The sequence below is a fragment of the Apiospora aurea genome (assembly GCF_038362705.1).
Source record: "Apiospora aurea strain CBS 24483 chromosome Unknown utg000009l_segment0_segment0, whole genome shotgun sequence".
Classification (NCBI taxonomy): Eukaryota; Fungi; Ascomycota; class Sordariomycetes; order Amphisphaeriales; family Apiosporaceae; genus Apiospora; species Apiospora aurea.
The window spans coordinates 1234140-1248770 of record NW_027117396.1 but is presented as its reverse complement, the minus strand read 5'-3'; the positions used below and the strand labels follow the sequence as shown (position 1 = coordinate 1248770).

General features: G+C 53.7%; 2 protein-coding genes across 2 annotated transcripts; both read right to left on the bottom strand.

The window, feature by feature from the left end:
- Positions 1–705: 705 nt before the first annotated feature.
- Positions 706–2105, bottom strand: PG986_013499 (Taurine hydroxylase-like protein SAT17; the record flags this gene model as incomplete). Its single annotated transcript, XM_066849721.1, has 4 exons — positions 706–1150; positions 1204–1718; positions 1762–1784; positions 1853–2105. 4 exons carry the CDS (start codon positions 2103–2105, stop codon positions 706–708), a joined length of 1236 nt encoding a protein of 411 aa, XP_066693864.1.
- Positions 2106–5907: 3802 nt separating this feature from the next.
- On the bottom strand, positions 5908–8860 carry PG986_013498 (uncharacterized protein; the record flags this gene model as incomplete). The annotated part of the gene is made up of 8 exons (XM_066849720.1): positions 8707–8860; positions 8125–8590; positions 7474–8069; positions 6517–7407; positions 6381–6423; positions 6254–6295; positions 6090–6203; positions 5908–6011 (listed from the first exon to the last, which is right to left on the bottom strand). The coding sequence occupies exons 1-8, from the start codon at positions 8707–8709 to the stop codon at positions 5908–5910; spliced, it is 2259 nt and encodes a 752-aa protein (XP_066693863.1). The 5' UTR covers positions 8710–8860.
- Between the last annotated feature and the right edge of the window lie 5771 nt (positions 8861–14631).

Below are 14631 nucleotides of genomic sequence, written 5' to 3'. Positions count from 1 at the left end.
CATACATGCGATCGATACAACCGTACGAGATTGCCTTTTGTATCTCCTCAAGAGGACTGAATGCAGACAGGTAGCTGTGCCGCCCGTCAGACGTCCAAGAGGACGTAAGATCTGCTGTGTCTTACTGGCCGCATGAGCAGGGCACCTCTTGTCTTCACACTTCACGCCGCACATGTGATTTGCACACAGATCCGAAGGGTTGCCAAGGACTATGATAAGAATTCGTATTGCATACTCGGAAGACCGCCCTCTTGTGCCAAATAAGTTCCATCATCCTTTAAGAAGACACCTGAACTGAGAAAACAATGTACCCCGTATGCTTCGCCCCCGGCCAACCGGTCTAATAGTACAGGCCTTTGTGAAGGGCAGAGAGGATAACGAAAATAAGAATGTCGAAGAAAAGGTAGCAGAAGGAAAAGAAGCAAACAAGACCTCGCAGTGCACGCCAGGTCTCTGCTAACGTCCCAAACGAACCCATGGTGAACCATATCGGCGACTATCGCCGTGGAAGCATGCAGTGCGCCTGCATGCACCGCGCCAATAATGCAGCCACAAAACAATTTCTCGTATACTGTCTCATCCTTGTGCATCGACGCGTATTTTCAGACCTCAAACGCCAAACTTTTGTCTTCCCGTACTCTCAACCGTATACCCCAAGAATTAATAGCGATTTCCGTCGTGTAGCTAGATTAGGGGTTGTTGAGCTTAGTTGGTGTACTTGCGAAGTGGGAACGCATCGCCTGGCATCGGCTCGAGATGCCATGCCTTCGCAGCGCTGCTCTCAAAAGCATCATGCCAATCGCCTTTTAGCTCTTCTGGGATGTCCCAGCCAAGAGCTGAGCTGCGGAGCCTCATGCGAACCAAGTGTCGTTTCTCTCGTCCCGTTTGGCCGTTGACGAAGCCCTCGCGTCGATGCAACACCGCCATGTTGTTGATGAAGTGCATATCGCCTGCTTGCGTAGTGATTTCAAGTTGCGTGGCTCGTGCAATAGCTTCGATGGCATCAAGTGCTTCACGCTGTCGATCGTTCACTTGCGGCAAGCTAGAAGGCCGAGGGTGGGTGGCATTTCCAAGCAAGGGAGTGCGGCCAAAGTTCATAATCAGCTTGGAGTTGTGGTAGAAGATGACCGGCCGGCATTGGAATTTGGGGCTATCAAGAGGTTAGTCGTGATCCAATAGTTTAGCAACTCGATGAATACATACATGGCAAAGGGCCAGTCTGACTTCGCCAGGGTCCGGATCATATCTGGGCGGTAGGCTGCAAGCACGTTGTAGACGTGGTATGCGGATGAAATGATGCATCTGCCACCTGAGGCCGGAGTGCTTCTCGTCAACCAGCCAACACAGTCACCGGCTTCTTCATTGTGGAAACTCTGCAGGGGGGGATTGTCAGCTTCGGCACCTGTAAACTGAGACTTGCTCCGGTTACTTACGATAGACGAGGTCGAATGGCGGTGATGTCCAAGCATTTCCGCCGAAGAGTCGTCGGCAATGATGTGCACTAACATCATGTCAGCGAGTGAGTGACATTTAGAGTGTCGGGGGACTTCACCTAGCATGTTGCCCTTGTGGTCTTGACAGCCGCGCTGATCGACAATATGCGCTTGTATTCCAAGCCACACCATGGTGAGTTCCTCGACCGAAAAGTCTCTGGGCTTGATTCCCCTGATGACAGAGAATCCCTTGCCGTTGTGAAGTTCCTGGCCAATCCCGGCAAGCTTGGGCGCCAGAGTGGAAAGGGGGGAAGTTCTCAACGTTGACCAAGTCGCCGTCAAGTTCCAGGGCTAAGAAAAAAAAAGTTATTAGTATCTCGTCTCTATGATCTGTGGACGGGCATGTGATGCCGACTCACCCTTGAAGTGCTCCAGCGTGGACTTGATCTCGGCAACATCTCCTTCAGTCATATGGCAGACGTAGGATTCTTCGTCCTTGAAATCAGATCCCTTCCAAGCAAGTCTGCTGTCCAAGGTGGAAGGGTAACCAGAGGGCAAGCCAAGAGGCTCTTCAGACAAGGCACATCCACCATGTCCACATGCGGCGGTCAGCTGTGCGTCACGGATTGGTTGAGGAACAGCGATAGGGCCGTTGGCGAGGTGGTACTCCATGGCTTCGTTCGCGTCAGGAAAGCACCACAAGAGAATGATCTGCTGGGGACTGCGTACCTTTTGGTTTGTTTGAGGCTGAGATGGGGTTGAGTCAATGATGCCTCTCAGAGCTGGACTGACGCAGTGTCAAACGATCTCGGGTCTAGAGCGAGAGTGGCCAACGCAATAGAAGCCAACGAAGTTGCGGATATGGCGATGTTGGAAGAAACTTGCAAAGAAGATTGACGAACCAAGGGCGGACCAAGTCGAGGAAAAAGCACACATTTAAAGGACGGAAAAAGGTCCGAGAAAAGGCCTACCTGGGAAAGGTAGGTAGAATATTCATGCAAGTATCATAAATAAGCAAAGTAGACAGCGACGGGAGCGGTCTACTCGCTACAGCTCGAAGGAAGGACTCTGCCATCCGCGGTTGCAACCTTTTGGACTTACACACGCGATGCTCAGAAGTCTCGATAGCCAGGGAACATGAGTAGCTGCTCCCCACCCGCGTTGCAGGCCCCGGCTATGTACCTCGTGGCACAGGGGAGGACAGCAGCCGATGGACGCTGGCAGCTGGCGAGGAAGAAGGAGCAATCAAAACGTCAAAAGGACAGCTACGGTGGTACAAGGGTGGCGAGATGTTAACATCGGTGGCGATCTACCTGGCGCGACGGCATCCAGCCCGTCCGCAAGGTCCCGATCCGAGTCGTCGAGGCAGATGCTGCGTATGCAGCAGGTTCAGGGCCAGTTATACCCCAAAGGGAAGGGAGTAGGCCGGGGGAGAGGACAGGTTCCAAGCTGAGAGCATCATACCGTGATTTGCAAAGCTGCTACTTCCATCTGCAGACGGCCAGATACTCGGCGTACTATCTGGGTCAAATGTGTCTGGTATGTAGGTAGGAAAGCCACTTTCTTCCCACGAAAAGAGCAATCAAATTGATGGTAATTCTACCCCGAAGGCAGAGAAGGAGCCACTTGGATGATTTCAAGTCCACAAGAGGGAGAGGAGCCTCGCCGGCTTCGAGAGGACAGGGTCCATAATGGCAGGACGGACGGCACCGCAGAACGGATTCAATGGCGAGAACCTTGGCGACTGGACCCAGGAACCTGCCAACGTGTAGTCTGGAAGTAATGCCTGTACTAGGAACACTGTAGGTATTTTGGGATGTGCGGCACTTGCTGTTCAAAGTAGGTAGGTAGTAGGTAGGCAGCACGTGCACCCAACATAGGTATGTTTCGCAAAATATGACGACGGGTAAGTATTTAATGTCGGGTATTTTGTTTGGTAGCAGCGGCGCGGCTTCCTTGACTTTCAACAAGGGATTGATTGCAAGGAGAGCAGAGGAAACGGGGGACGAGCAAGCGGCGGGGTTCTTGCTCTTCCAGCGTCGATAGTCTGCTGCCAGGGTCCAGATCCACAGGCGCCACTGCCACTGTACTGGAGGACAGAAGAAAAGACATCAATCAATGATGACTTGGGTGGGGGAGTACAACGCTGACTGGAGGGAGGTATAGACACATCCATATTGTTGAATTCTGGGGGGTATTCTTGCTTTTCTTTTCGTCAAAGGAGAGACAGCTTTAGTGAAAGGAGAGTCGTTAGTTACCTACTTGGTGTCAGGCAAAAGTTTCGACCCCCTTGTCGTGTACCGCGCACGAACCAGATCTTTAAATAACGCTTAGTATTCTAGCATAACTTGAGCACAACTACCCTGGCTTTACCCTGGCTTCTACACGGTGGAGGGATTGGAACTTACCCATCCCACTAAGTACATGGATGCGGGTAGCCTGGCGCACCGCATTCGGTTTTTTCTATGCATTTCGTCAACACGATGCCACTCAGCCACGGGATCTGGTCGGGCGAGAAGGGGGTAGGGGGAAAGAGCTTCTTCGTCCTCGTCTTCTTCTCCCTCTTCTCGGCGGTAATGTCGACTATATGCCAGGACATACATACTATATCGTCCTTAAGATTCATACGCATGCGTGCATGGTGTAGATACACGGTGTAGCGAATGTACTGCACCTTCGCTGTCTGTACATACAGCACTGAGATATGAACTACCAGTCATGCAGGCGCATGTGCAGGTGCCGGGGCAGGCGCAGGCATTATTCATCGGTTCGTTGAGAGAAACAAAGCAAAGAGGTGAAAATCTAGAAGCTCCGCCCCAAAAGAAACCAATTATGAGAAAGAGGAAAGAGCCAAGCACAGGAGATGGTCTTCCTTGCCGCCCCTCGTACGCGTGTCCGAAAGGTTGTTTGAAACAACTTTTCCCCGAACAAGTCGATGGATGGAGATCGATTGAAGGATGGCAAGGTGGAGGGAAAGGGAAGCCCCGCTCCATCTGCTCGTCCGCTGGCCGGTCAAGATAGATATTAGTCAAGATAGTTACACGTACGTGCCCGATGAGTTGTAACGGGATGATGGCTGAAGTATGGCATGCGGGAGAGCTACGGGTGATTCGCCATATATTCGACCACTTGGCATAGGCAAGGCGTAGATCGACGGTACTCGTGCAAAACTTGCCAGGTGGATATGCAATACGGTACAGGTACCGCGCTTCCTTCAAATGCCTCAGCCAGCCACTTTTCTTACCGGTGCAGAAACGCGTCGTCGTCTAACCAAGTACGCTAGGTAGACTGTAATATTCGCAGCAAGTAAAGAACGAAGGAAAAGAAGAAGAACAAAAAAAAAAGGGAGAAATAAAAAACAATACATAGAGTTCCTCAAACACCATCGTATGCCGGCGAGATACAACATTGAACACCCTCACGGCTTCGTGAAGCACGGGAACGACATAAGTACCTACATACCTTCATTCATGTTCATCCGGGGTTAGTGTGGCATCTTGTCTGGAGAGATTAGCCTAACTACCTACGGACACCAAATGGACATGGTCAAGTGGTGACCCACAGTAGGCGACACCAAGGGCCGGCCCGCGTCGTACGAGCGCGCCCTACATCGAGGTCATGTTTGCTGATTCGATGTGTCCGACGTCAAAATTTGATTCGATCCACCTTGCCCCTGCTGCGACATAGCATACCTACATGTACATACACAGGACATATCTTCAACAAGCGGCTTCCCGTCCTGCATCTGCGTCTCTCTGCTACCGGGTACGTCGCTGTCGACACGATAATTTCATGCGTGCGTATGCCATGGGTACCGGATGTTGTACCGCATATGCCCGCCCATGAGTGAGCAGGGCAAGTATGGTTTATGGTTGGTATCCATGGATGTATGAACAGCTCCCGGCGACTATCCATGCCAGTCCTAGCTTCTCTGTGCATCGTGCATCGTTCATCGGCTGCAGATTGCAGCACATAGCACAATATAGCATTCGGTCAGTAATCCTCTCACGGAACGGGTCGGGTCAGTGGCCAGGTGTATCCTGTGCTCAACGGGTATCTCGCTTCCGTTTTAATGTTGAGATTGGTTTGGTAAACTACATATCAAATCCACGAATCATGCCTGCACGCCCAGGTGGCTTTCCGGATGCGGATACTATTGATTTGGTTTTCTTCCCACCTGTCACCCTTGCCCGGTTTTCTCTACCAAAGGTCGCTCCCGCTTTTCCTCCCCTCCTCCCCTCCCCCCTCCACTTCTGCAGCTTGTCTTCGTCCTGATGCGGCGGCACAAAAGCTAGAAAAAGCTAGCATCTTACAGCCTAATGCAACCGGCGTCTCGCGGCATCCGTCCCGGTGCACGTCAAGTCCCTGTTGGTTCGGGTCTCTCTCTGAGTTACATTAGCTGGCCCCGTCGCCTCCACCCCAGCCAGCCAGTATTTCTTCGAGACCCAGTTCTCCTTGGCCCAGAACCAAGAGATCAAATCAGTGTCCGAGGCGCCCAATTTTCCTCGTACAGCTGGCTGATGAAGTAAAAGTCATCCTCATAATCCTCACGTCGCCGCACCTCGTCCCAGTGCTTCCCTGTTCTCGGGCATCAGCGTACGTTCGTAATGATATGAGTTCGGCGCCACGCGAGAACCCGACGGGATGACAGCTTACCTTGCTCCTTGACGATATTCCTCGTCACGTTGACAAACTTGATCTTCACAGGATCGAGTTGGGCCAGCGTTCTCAGGTCCTGGTCCTTGCACTCCGCAGAAAAAGGGTACATTCCTGGTCATCGTTAGCCGATTTCTTCCAAGGGACCTGCAGACCAAGTTTACCTTTGTTGCAGTAGTGGAAGTACGCCAAAAGTATGTTGGCCCCTGTTCGTCATTGAGGTCAAGAGTTAGCTCGGATCCCGCTGTTGTACCGTAAAGCAATCCCGTGCCCAGGTTCTTGTTCACGCACCTGTTAAATATTCCCTGACGGTGTTCTCTCGGGCAAAGCGAGTCTGCATGGGTACATGTTAGCTGATCATCCACTTTGCCACCTGTAGCATGTTCTCCCATGGTCCGATCCTGAACGGCAGATAGGCCCAACGTACCGTGATGCCATGCTTTCGAGCATATGCAGCATCATGCTGACACAGAAGAGAGACGTTGTGCAAAAAGATGAAGGTGACAAGATATGCCGTGAACCATGTTATGTGGTTGTTGGTCTGGAGGATACCCTGAAGCTCGTCTAGCATCTCCCTCCGCAACTTGTTCTGGATCTGATGGATGAGGATGAGCTCGATCTGAGCGCCCATGACGGGCGGTAATGGGATATGTCCCCGCAAAGGACTGGTCTCGTCCATGATGTCGCGGGTCATGCCCAGCGTCTCTTGCCCGACAATATATGTGGACTTGGTTGTCATCCGAATGGCCATCCACAGGCGAAGGGCCTTCCGAAGCAATGTCCTCTGCTTCTCATCGGTCTCGTCCGCCATGGCAGCCTTCAATGCTGCGGCGTACGTCCCCCATATGAGTTTGTGCTTGCTGGAGACGACATTGCGACAGAAGTCCTTGACACTACGAGTCAGGTGGTCTTCGTATGCACTTCTCGCCTCTTCGAGATTGACGATGGCAAAGGCAGGTATCTTCACGCTCCGTCTGACTCCGTTGTACACCCATGTCCTTTCCAGCGAATCTCCCTCCTGCGGGACAAACTGACGCACACGAAGCACTACGGGCTGATGAGTGTATCCCTCAGTCACGCCGACGTTTCTGGTTTCAAACGAAGCCCAGTTGGAGATGTCGTCAGCTACGCCTTCTTGCCAACGTCTTGTCCATTCGTGTCCTTTGATCTGGCCAGGTTTGAAAAGCCGCACGTCGGTAATCTTGTAGCGCAAACATGGTAAGCGCGAGACCTTGCCATGCGAGACTTTGGCGCATGTTAGACACGTTCCTTGCTTGTCAACGGGGTTTGTTTCACACTGCAGTCTTCCATTAGCGAGCTGGGTCGAGGTAGCTAAGACATGGAAAACAAATTCAGCGAGACAGTGAGAGGGGCGGGGGCTTACACGGATGCGCTGCATCCTGCAGCGAATGCACGACCCAATGCGTCGCGTCTCAGCCGTCTGTTCCCGAACTTCATTATTCTTGAACGGCCCCCTCTTGGACACCGGAGCTTTCTGGTAAGATGTCGCGATGCCAAGGTTGTGCTGTTCGGGGCGTGAGAATGTCTTCTTGTCAACTGGAGAAGGTAGGCCGGCACTGGAAGGATAGTGGGATGCATCGCTTTCATGGCGTTTGAAGCATGAAGTAGACGGATACTGCACGTCTTCACTGTCTGGCGGCGCCGTGCTCTCTTCCTGACTAGGAGGCCGCACCACTGGGGCTGTGACTGGGACCGTGTATTCTTCCAGCGACGACGTCACTGGATATACCATCCCCTCTCTACGAGTGCTAGGCTGAACAATGGTCGGCTGTGTTGGCTGAAGTATGGGATAGCTAGGCATCAGGTGTGCAGGGTTTGCCTCGTCATACGGGAGCACATTAGCTTGGCTTGGACGTAAAGTCCAGGCCTGGGACGAAGAGGGTGGCGACTTCTCGCTCATCAGTGGCGGGCTTCTCTCATTATCGTCGAACTGGGACCTGGCGGGGATTCCCGAGTAGCCTTCACATTGCTTAGTCGCCGGGACAAGTCACGCAGAGAGCAGGGAAGGGCATACCTTCGGGCTTGCACGTCGAGCACGGAGGACAGACTGAGATGCCGGCAAAGTAATGAGCCAGCCGCGAGCCGCTAATGCCAAGCGAGAATCCATCACGGCGGGCCGAACCCGGTGGGTTCACGGATGGTTGGTGGTGGGATGTCTCAGATGACGAGGACGGGATCTCATGTGCAGGCATTGGTTGTAAGTCGGTGCTGAGCCGTAGCCTCTTTTGTTCTGGATATGGCGGTGGTGAGGAGGACGTGGTGAACCGGGCAGGATTCCTATCAAGATCCAGGAGCTGGGAAACTGGACACTGGAGGATAAGAGCGGCTTGGCCTAGTATTTGTAAATCCTGATGGGAGAGGCTTGCCAGAGGCGACTGAGCGGTAGATGCAGGAGTAAATGCATGAGGGTCCTGGGACACTAGCACCGCAGGGGCGCCCTCATGGCCGCTGTACCGGCGCTTTCTAGGATTATAACTATTCTATATGCAAATCAATCCACTGTACGTAGAACATCGGATATGCAATAAGCCGCCTCTCCGCCAAGGGCTGGCCGGGCAAGGACCGGAGGGGGGAGGAAAGGGAAAAGGAACCTTACCATTGTATCTGAGAATTAATAAAGGGTGTGTTGGACAAGAAGGGAGACGTAGGGGCAATGCACTGGGGCGATCCCTCATCGACGTGTGTACCGTACCGGTAGCGTACCGAACGCCAATACATGGGAACCGCAGCAAGGGACCAGCACCGACACCCAAACCGACACCAAGTCACAATAGCAATATACCTATACCCAGGTAGTTTTGGTGTGTGCGCGCCTCACCCGCCTCGGCGAGAGGGGGTGGGGTCAGCAACTAAAGAAGAAGGAAGAAAGAAAAAAAAAGGAAAAGAAATGAAAAAGGCACGATGAATGGGTTGAGCGGAGTGTGGATTTCAGACCCCCCGTGGTCTCACCACTGCCATTGCTTGACGAGACGAGCGAGAGAGAAAAAAGAAGTCCCTGGGCGGGCGGTTCCGGGGTTAGCGTGGCAAGCCAGCAGCGAGTATGAGCAATGGGAGAGGCGCGTATGCAGTCTCTCTCTCTTTTTCTTTTTTCCCCCCTCCTTCTCTCCCTCCCCTAGTACTGACTGGCTGGGTGTGTGTATGGTATGTCCGCCCGCCAGCGCACGTACGGGTAGGAGGTGTTCGAGTAGACGGGAGTGGCAGACTGGTATGGTATGGAGGAGCATGTAAGGTGACTGGAGTATGTAGCAATTGAACGGGGCTGAACCACCGACCCGGTGGAGGGCCAAAGCAGGAAATGCGGGAAAGACAAGCTAGCAGCAGCCGATCCAAGAGAGCCGCTGTCCAATGTATGTGTGTATCCCCTCTGCCAGCGGCACAAAGTGACGCGATCGGGGAGGAAATGGCACGACGGGGGCCTTGCCTTCGAGGGCAGACAAGCAGACCTCGAGCGAGAGACAGGAACTCGGTGAGGAGGTGTTCCTGGGAGAAGGCTGCTCACCGGTGAGAGGGATAATAAGAGAATAATAAGAGAATAGTGCTTGCCTGGGTCAGCTTTGTGCAACAGGGGGAGAGAGGGATAAAGCGCGAGAGTGGGAATAGAAAAAGGGAGAGAGAAGCATGACATTGCATTGTTGGAACACGGGCCAGTTATCTGCCCATCATCCAGCTCCCCCAGGCCTGCCAGGCCTGCCAGGCCTCCTTTGTGCTTACGGGCTAGACTGCATCAGGTGCCTCCCCCAGCGGCCAACGGTCCTATAATACGACAGTGGTATTGTCCCCCCAAACAGCATCGTCGCTCCTTCCTCCCTCCCTCCCTCCTCAATCAATTGCCAGCGTAGGAGGGCAGGGGGAGGAGGTCTGGGGTAAGCGAGCAGCCAAGTGAAGCAAAGCAAAGCAATGATATGATATGAGGGCGAGGCCAGAAAAAGAGTGTCTACAGGCTGCAGCTAGCCAAATCCGTTATACTACATCCAAATCCCCCCCATTGCTTTGCCCGTTTCGCGCTGTGCTGCGCGCTGCGTTGCTGGCCTGGCCGTCGGCTGGTCGCTTGTCACACAAACCGATCATTTGACCTCGTGCGCGAACAAGAAAGAGTAAGTAAGACCTAAAGGGGCATGTCGCGCATCGTTGACATGCTGCGGGCAAAAAAGCAATCGAAAGAAAAAGAAAAAAAAGAGAGCATCAATGGCCTCCCATTCCCCAATCCCCCCGCCGTACCCCCAAAGAAAGACTGGGCTCGTTTCCCATTCCCTCCATACATGAAGTAACGTAGAAACGTCGACGCTTTCCAGGGTCTCAATGACAAGCGGGGCGGAACCACCCCCAGCATCGGTCGCCGCCAGCAGCTGGCCACGTGTTATATCATCTGCCATGGGTAGAAGCCGGTCAAGGTCATCATGAATGATGGGCTGCATCATGATTACTATCGTCCACCTTGTCGTTTCATTCGCACCCTCCAGCGGCTTGGCACGATCCAGGCGACATGATAAGGCCCGTGTGGCCGGTCAAACACTGCGCCGTGGATTGTGGTCGTCCGTCCAGGGAAGGAAACCCACCTTGGCGATCCTGCCGAATCACCTCATCAGTAGATGCGTGAGGAGACCCTTGCGCTGCTTCGTTATTCGCTGCTGGTCCCCATCCCCGAGCCTTACTGACGGACCCGAGAAAATACGACGATACGATGCTGTCCACATTAAAAGTCGCCCACAAGAAGCACGGAATGTGCCTGTTTTTTTAGAAGGGACGCTCTTCAAATATGCGCCATGGCTCTTGGGCGTGCGCTTTCCCAAGAGCACTTGCCTCTGCCCTGAAGATGTTTCCGGGCTGGATATGTGGTTCAGACCGATCTAGATACCAACCATATCGGGGCGGATGTGTGTGAGACTTACCGAGAACGACAGCCACCGTAGCGTTGGGCAAACCTGGCTTGGGCTCGCCCGATGGGACCGGTTCTGTGGTCAGACGGAGCTGTCAGCCGGCCTCACGTGAGAAGTCCAGTCAGAAGATCGAGATTAGGTATACATCGCCCACTGAAATGCGCTGGAGGGTTGTGATCCGTATGGTCTGTGATTCGCTGGCTCTCCCTGGCTCTCCCTGGCCCTTTCAGGCCCTCCCAGGCCCTCCCTGGCCCCCTCGGAGGGAGGCCCAGCCATTCACGTTTGTGCCATCCATATTGCTGCTCCGCTACTGTTGTCCGCCATTGGCCTCTGTCGGCTGGGACGGGGAAATTGGTCCGTGTCGAGCCAGCAACGTTGTTCGTTTGCGCGCACAGCATGGCAGCTAGTGCAGGACTGTTGTGTCATCCATCAATGGCGAGCGCTGCAACATGGGCATCGTGAGCATGGCCGCTGTGAGAGGACATGGGCCGTATGGGAATTTCACCGGTGCCTGATGTCAGATTTGCAGGCAAAGTCAAAACCGATAAGAGGCTTGGACGTGACATGCCGGCGCCGCCGCAGCGGTGCAAGCATACCGGGGCTTCGGTGAGACTCGGGTTATGCGATGAGCATGCACCATCCTGATCCCGGATCTGGGTGCCCCCAGGTGCCTAGCGCATATGTGTGTGTGTGTACTTTGGTAAGTACATAAGCAGTAGTAGTTTGAATCGTCGTACAATTAGACTCGGCAAGGTTCGAGGCCGCCGACTTGCTAAAAGAAGTCCCAGACATGTGCCAGGCTAGAAACCGCTTGGAACATTCCGGGCGGCCGCCCTTCCTGAGCCCAGCCTGGACCCTTCCTGAACCCAGCCCGAACCCATCTTGAACCCACATATTGCCCGAGAACGAGAACGGCAGAACGGCAGAACGGCAGAATGGCAGAATGGCAGAATGGGGTGCCCCACAATCCCGGTGTCAGTGTCAAGATGCCGACAGGACGCTCGTCGTATGTTTCCCCTGCTATCCTCATCTCCAGTCTGGCTTTTCGGAGAGTGAGCCAGTCTCGGGGCAATCCCAGGCAACACGGAGGCACTTTTCAACATGGAGGATCACTGTGACAAGTGGATATCACCGACAGACCGGTGCGATATACCTATCCCCATTCAAAGCATGCCGCCCACTCTGGCTGACACTTATTACTGACCCTTCGACCGACGAAGGCTGTCAAATGTCGAGTCCGAAACTAGTGCTTAGAGCAGCAGCCTCCGAGGCCCACCATCGTGCCCATGCTCCGAAATGCCAGGATCGAATGACAGGATCATGACGATGACCTTACGCATACCCGACTTGACCGGTTGTGTCAAGTCCCGCCGCGAGACGTATGACAGCATGCTCCCGGCATCATGAGGACAGGTAGTGGAGGCCGGCTGTCTACAGTATCGAATCCAGCCCCATTTGCAAACCGACATGGCAACATCGCTCTCACCCTGCGTCAAGATGGTCAAGCTTAGGATGCAAGGGAAAACCGGTGTGGGTGCAACTCGATTGGTCACAGGCCACGACTACATGCGTGCAGGCATGCGAGAAGAACCTCGAAGGCTGTCTGTCTTGCAGCATCGCCTCCAGCGCTCTGGGTGGCTGCATAATCGCAACAAAGGTATCTAAACCCAGGCGTTCGCGAACCATCTCGGGCAGGAGGTGTTCATCGGGAGCTGACTAAGGCTTCGGTGGGGAGCGGCAGCTTCAGATACGGCAAATTGGGGGTCTCTTGTCTCTGCCCAGTTCACCATTTCCACGAATCCTTCCACGAATCCTCAAAGACTTCAGAGATGCAGCCCCCAGCGACCCAGCTGCAATGTAAGTTCGCCCCGAAGTCGGGACTCGGTAAATGAAACTCCTCGAGCCTACGGAGTACTTACAACCGTCTGCGACGTCCCTACACTCGGACGGCTTTACCCGCCCGCTCCCCTGCTCCAATAGGCCCGGCGAATACACCAAGAAAGTCTGGCACCGGCGAAGAAGCCTACTGTCATGAAGTGCGCTGCTGAAATCCGCTCTATACATACTTACCTACCTGCTATACGAATATCTCTCCATAGACATACCGGCCTTGCTCACTTTACCCCCCCACCCTGGATCTACCCTACCTCAAATGCGACCTGACCTTCATGTAAGTACACCACTACATGCTCAGTACTTGATGAATCAATGGACCGTACGTCCATCAATCGCTGCCAATTGCCCTCAAGCCCCAGGCCTGGCTTACGAGACTCCTGCCTGCCTGCCTGCCTGCCTGCGGGCTTAAGGAGACAGTGCTGCGCATTCCCGTAGTTGCAGCAGTCTACCCCACACACATGCCACCTTGAGTACATCCGGTATCGATCACACCAACTAATGCATGTACGGCTGAACATCGAACAGCTCGACAAACAACAAACAAGGCACGTACGGCAGGCAGCAATGGAGTAAGCCGCGCACGCTTCCGGGCAGGGGTTCACCACAGCACGGAGTGTCTACCGATGACGTGGAATTACATGTTAGCTAGCTCACTGTAGTAGCCCTTTTCTTTTCGATGGTCCTAGCAAGGCCGCAAGTGTTATATGTCGGTGGATTCCCTTGGAGTTGTACCAGACAGGTTCTCACCTCCTACGTATCTACCGAACTGGCGATTTCATAAAAGACGGGAAGAGGCAAGGGGAATGGAGGTTCTCATCCCTTCTCCGCAGTTTCCGCAACGTCGTAATGCAATGGCACATCGTTTGGGATTCTAGGCGACACGCCACGACACATCGATCGATGGGTCCTTGATAGGAGGAATAAGGGGGTACGAGCTCGTGTGGCAGCGGCTCGATGTCACAGCCCAGATGACGGGAATGCCATGGCGTTGTCCTTGCTGAGGCAATTATGCCGAGTCCAGTTCGAGAGAAGCCGGCCGCTGCCTGGGCCCTCATCAGAAGGATTTGATCGGGTTACCGAGTCGAGGCAAAAGCAAGCAAGCAATCTCCCCTTCGATGATCGTCGACCGACATAGCCAGAGCACGAAAGCAGCGCCCCCAACCGAACGTCGTCAAAAGCCCCATATGCTCTCCGCAGCGAACCGGAGGCATACATTCAGAAAAGAGGCGTTGAAGGGGTAGACGCAGTCGTCCAAGATGGCCCTGAGGACAGGCACTCCACGATGCTACACGACTCGCTTGTTTCTCCGCTCGACCCTGCCTATATGTACATCAAACGTTGAGCATACGATACGATATGCTGGCAAGCAAACAGGCCCATCCAAGCTTGGTAAGACTCTGGCCGGCTCGATACTTGCCGCTTGCGTACTTGACCTACCCGACCTCTGAATGAGTACGGTACTGGTACGTACGCAGGCCTCAATGCTTGATATATGCATGTTATTAAGTATGTATGTAAGTGTGCATGTGTGTGTCTGTGTATACTAACCTACGAATGTGTAGGTACATAGTCGCATACATGTGCTGCTGGACTGGCCGTGACTTACTTGTTGAGTTGATCAATCGGCAGACGAAGAAGGATTGCCTTTTGGTATTTTCTGATATCTGTCGACGGAAAGGGCGGATCCAGCTGGCGAAATAACGGGGGACTCTTTGGAGTCTGTGTGCTGTCGCCAAGAGGCTGCAGTA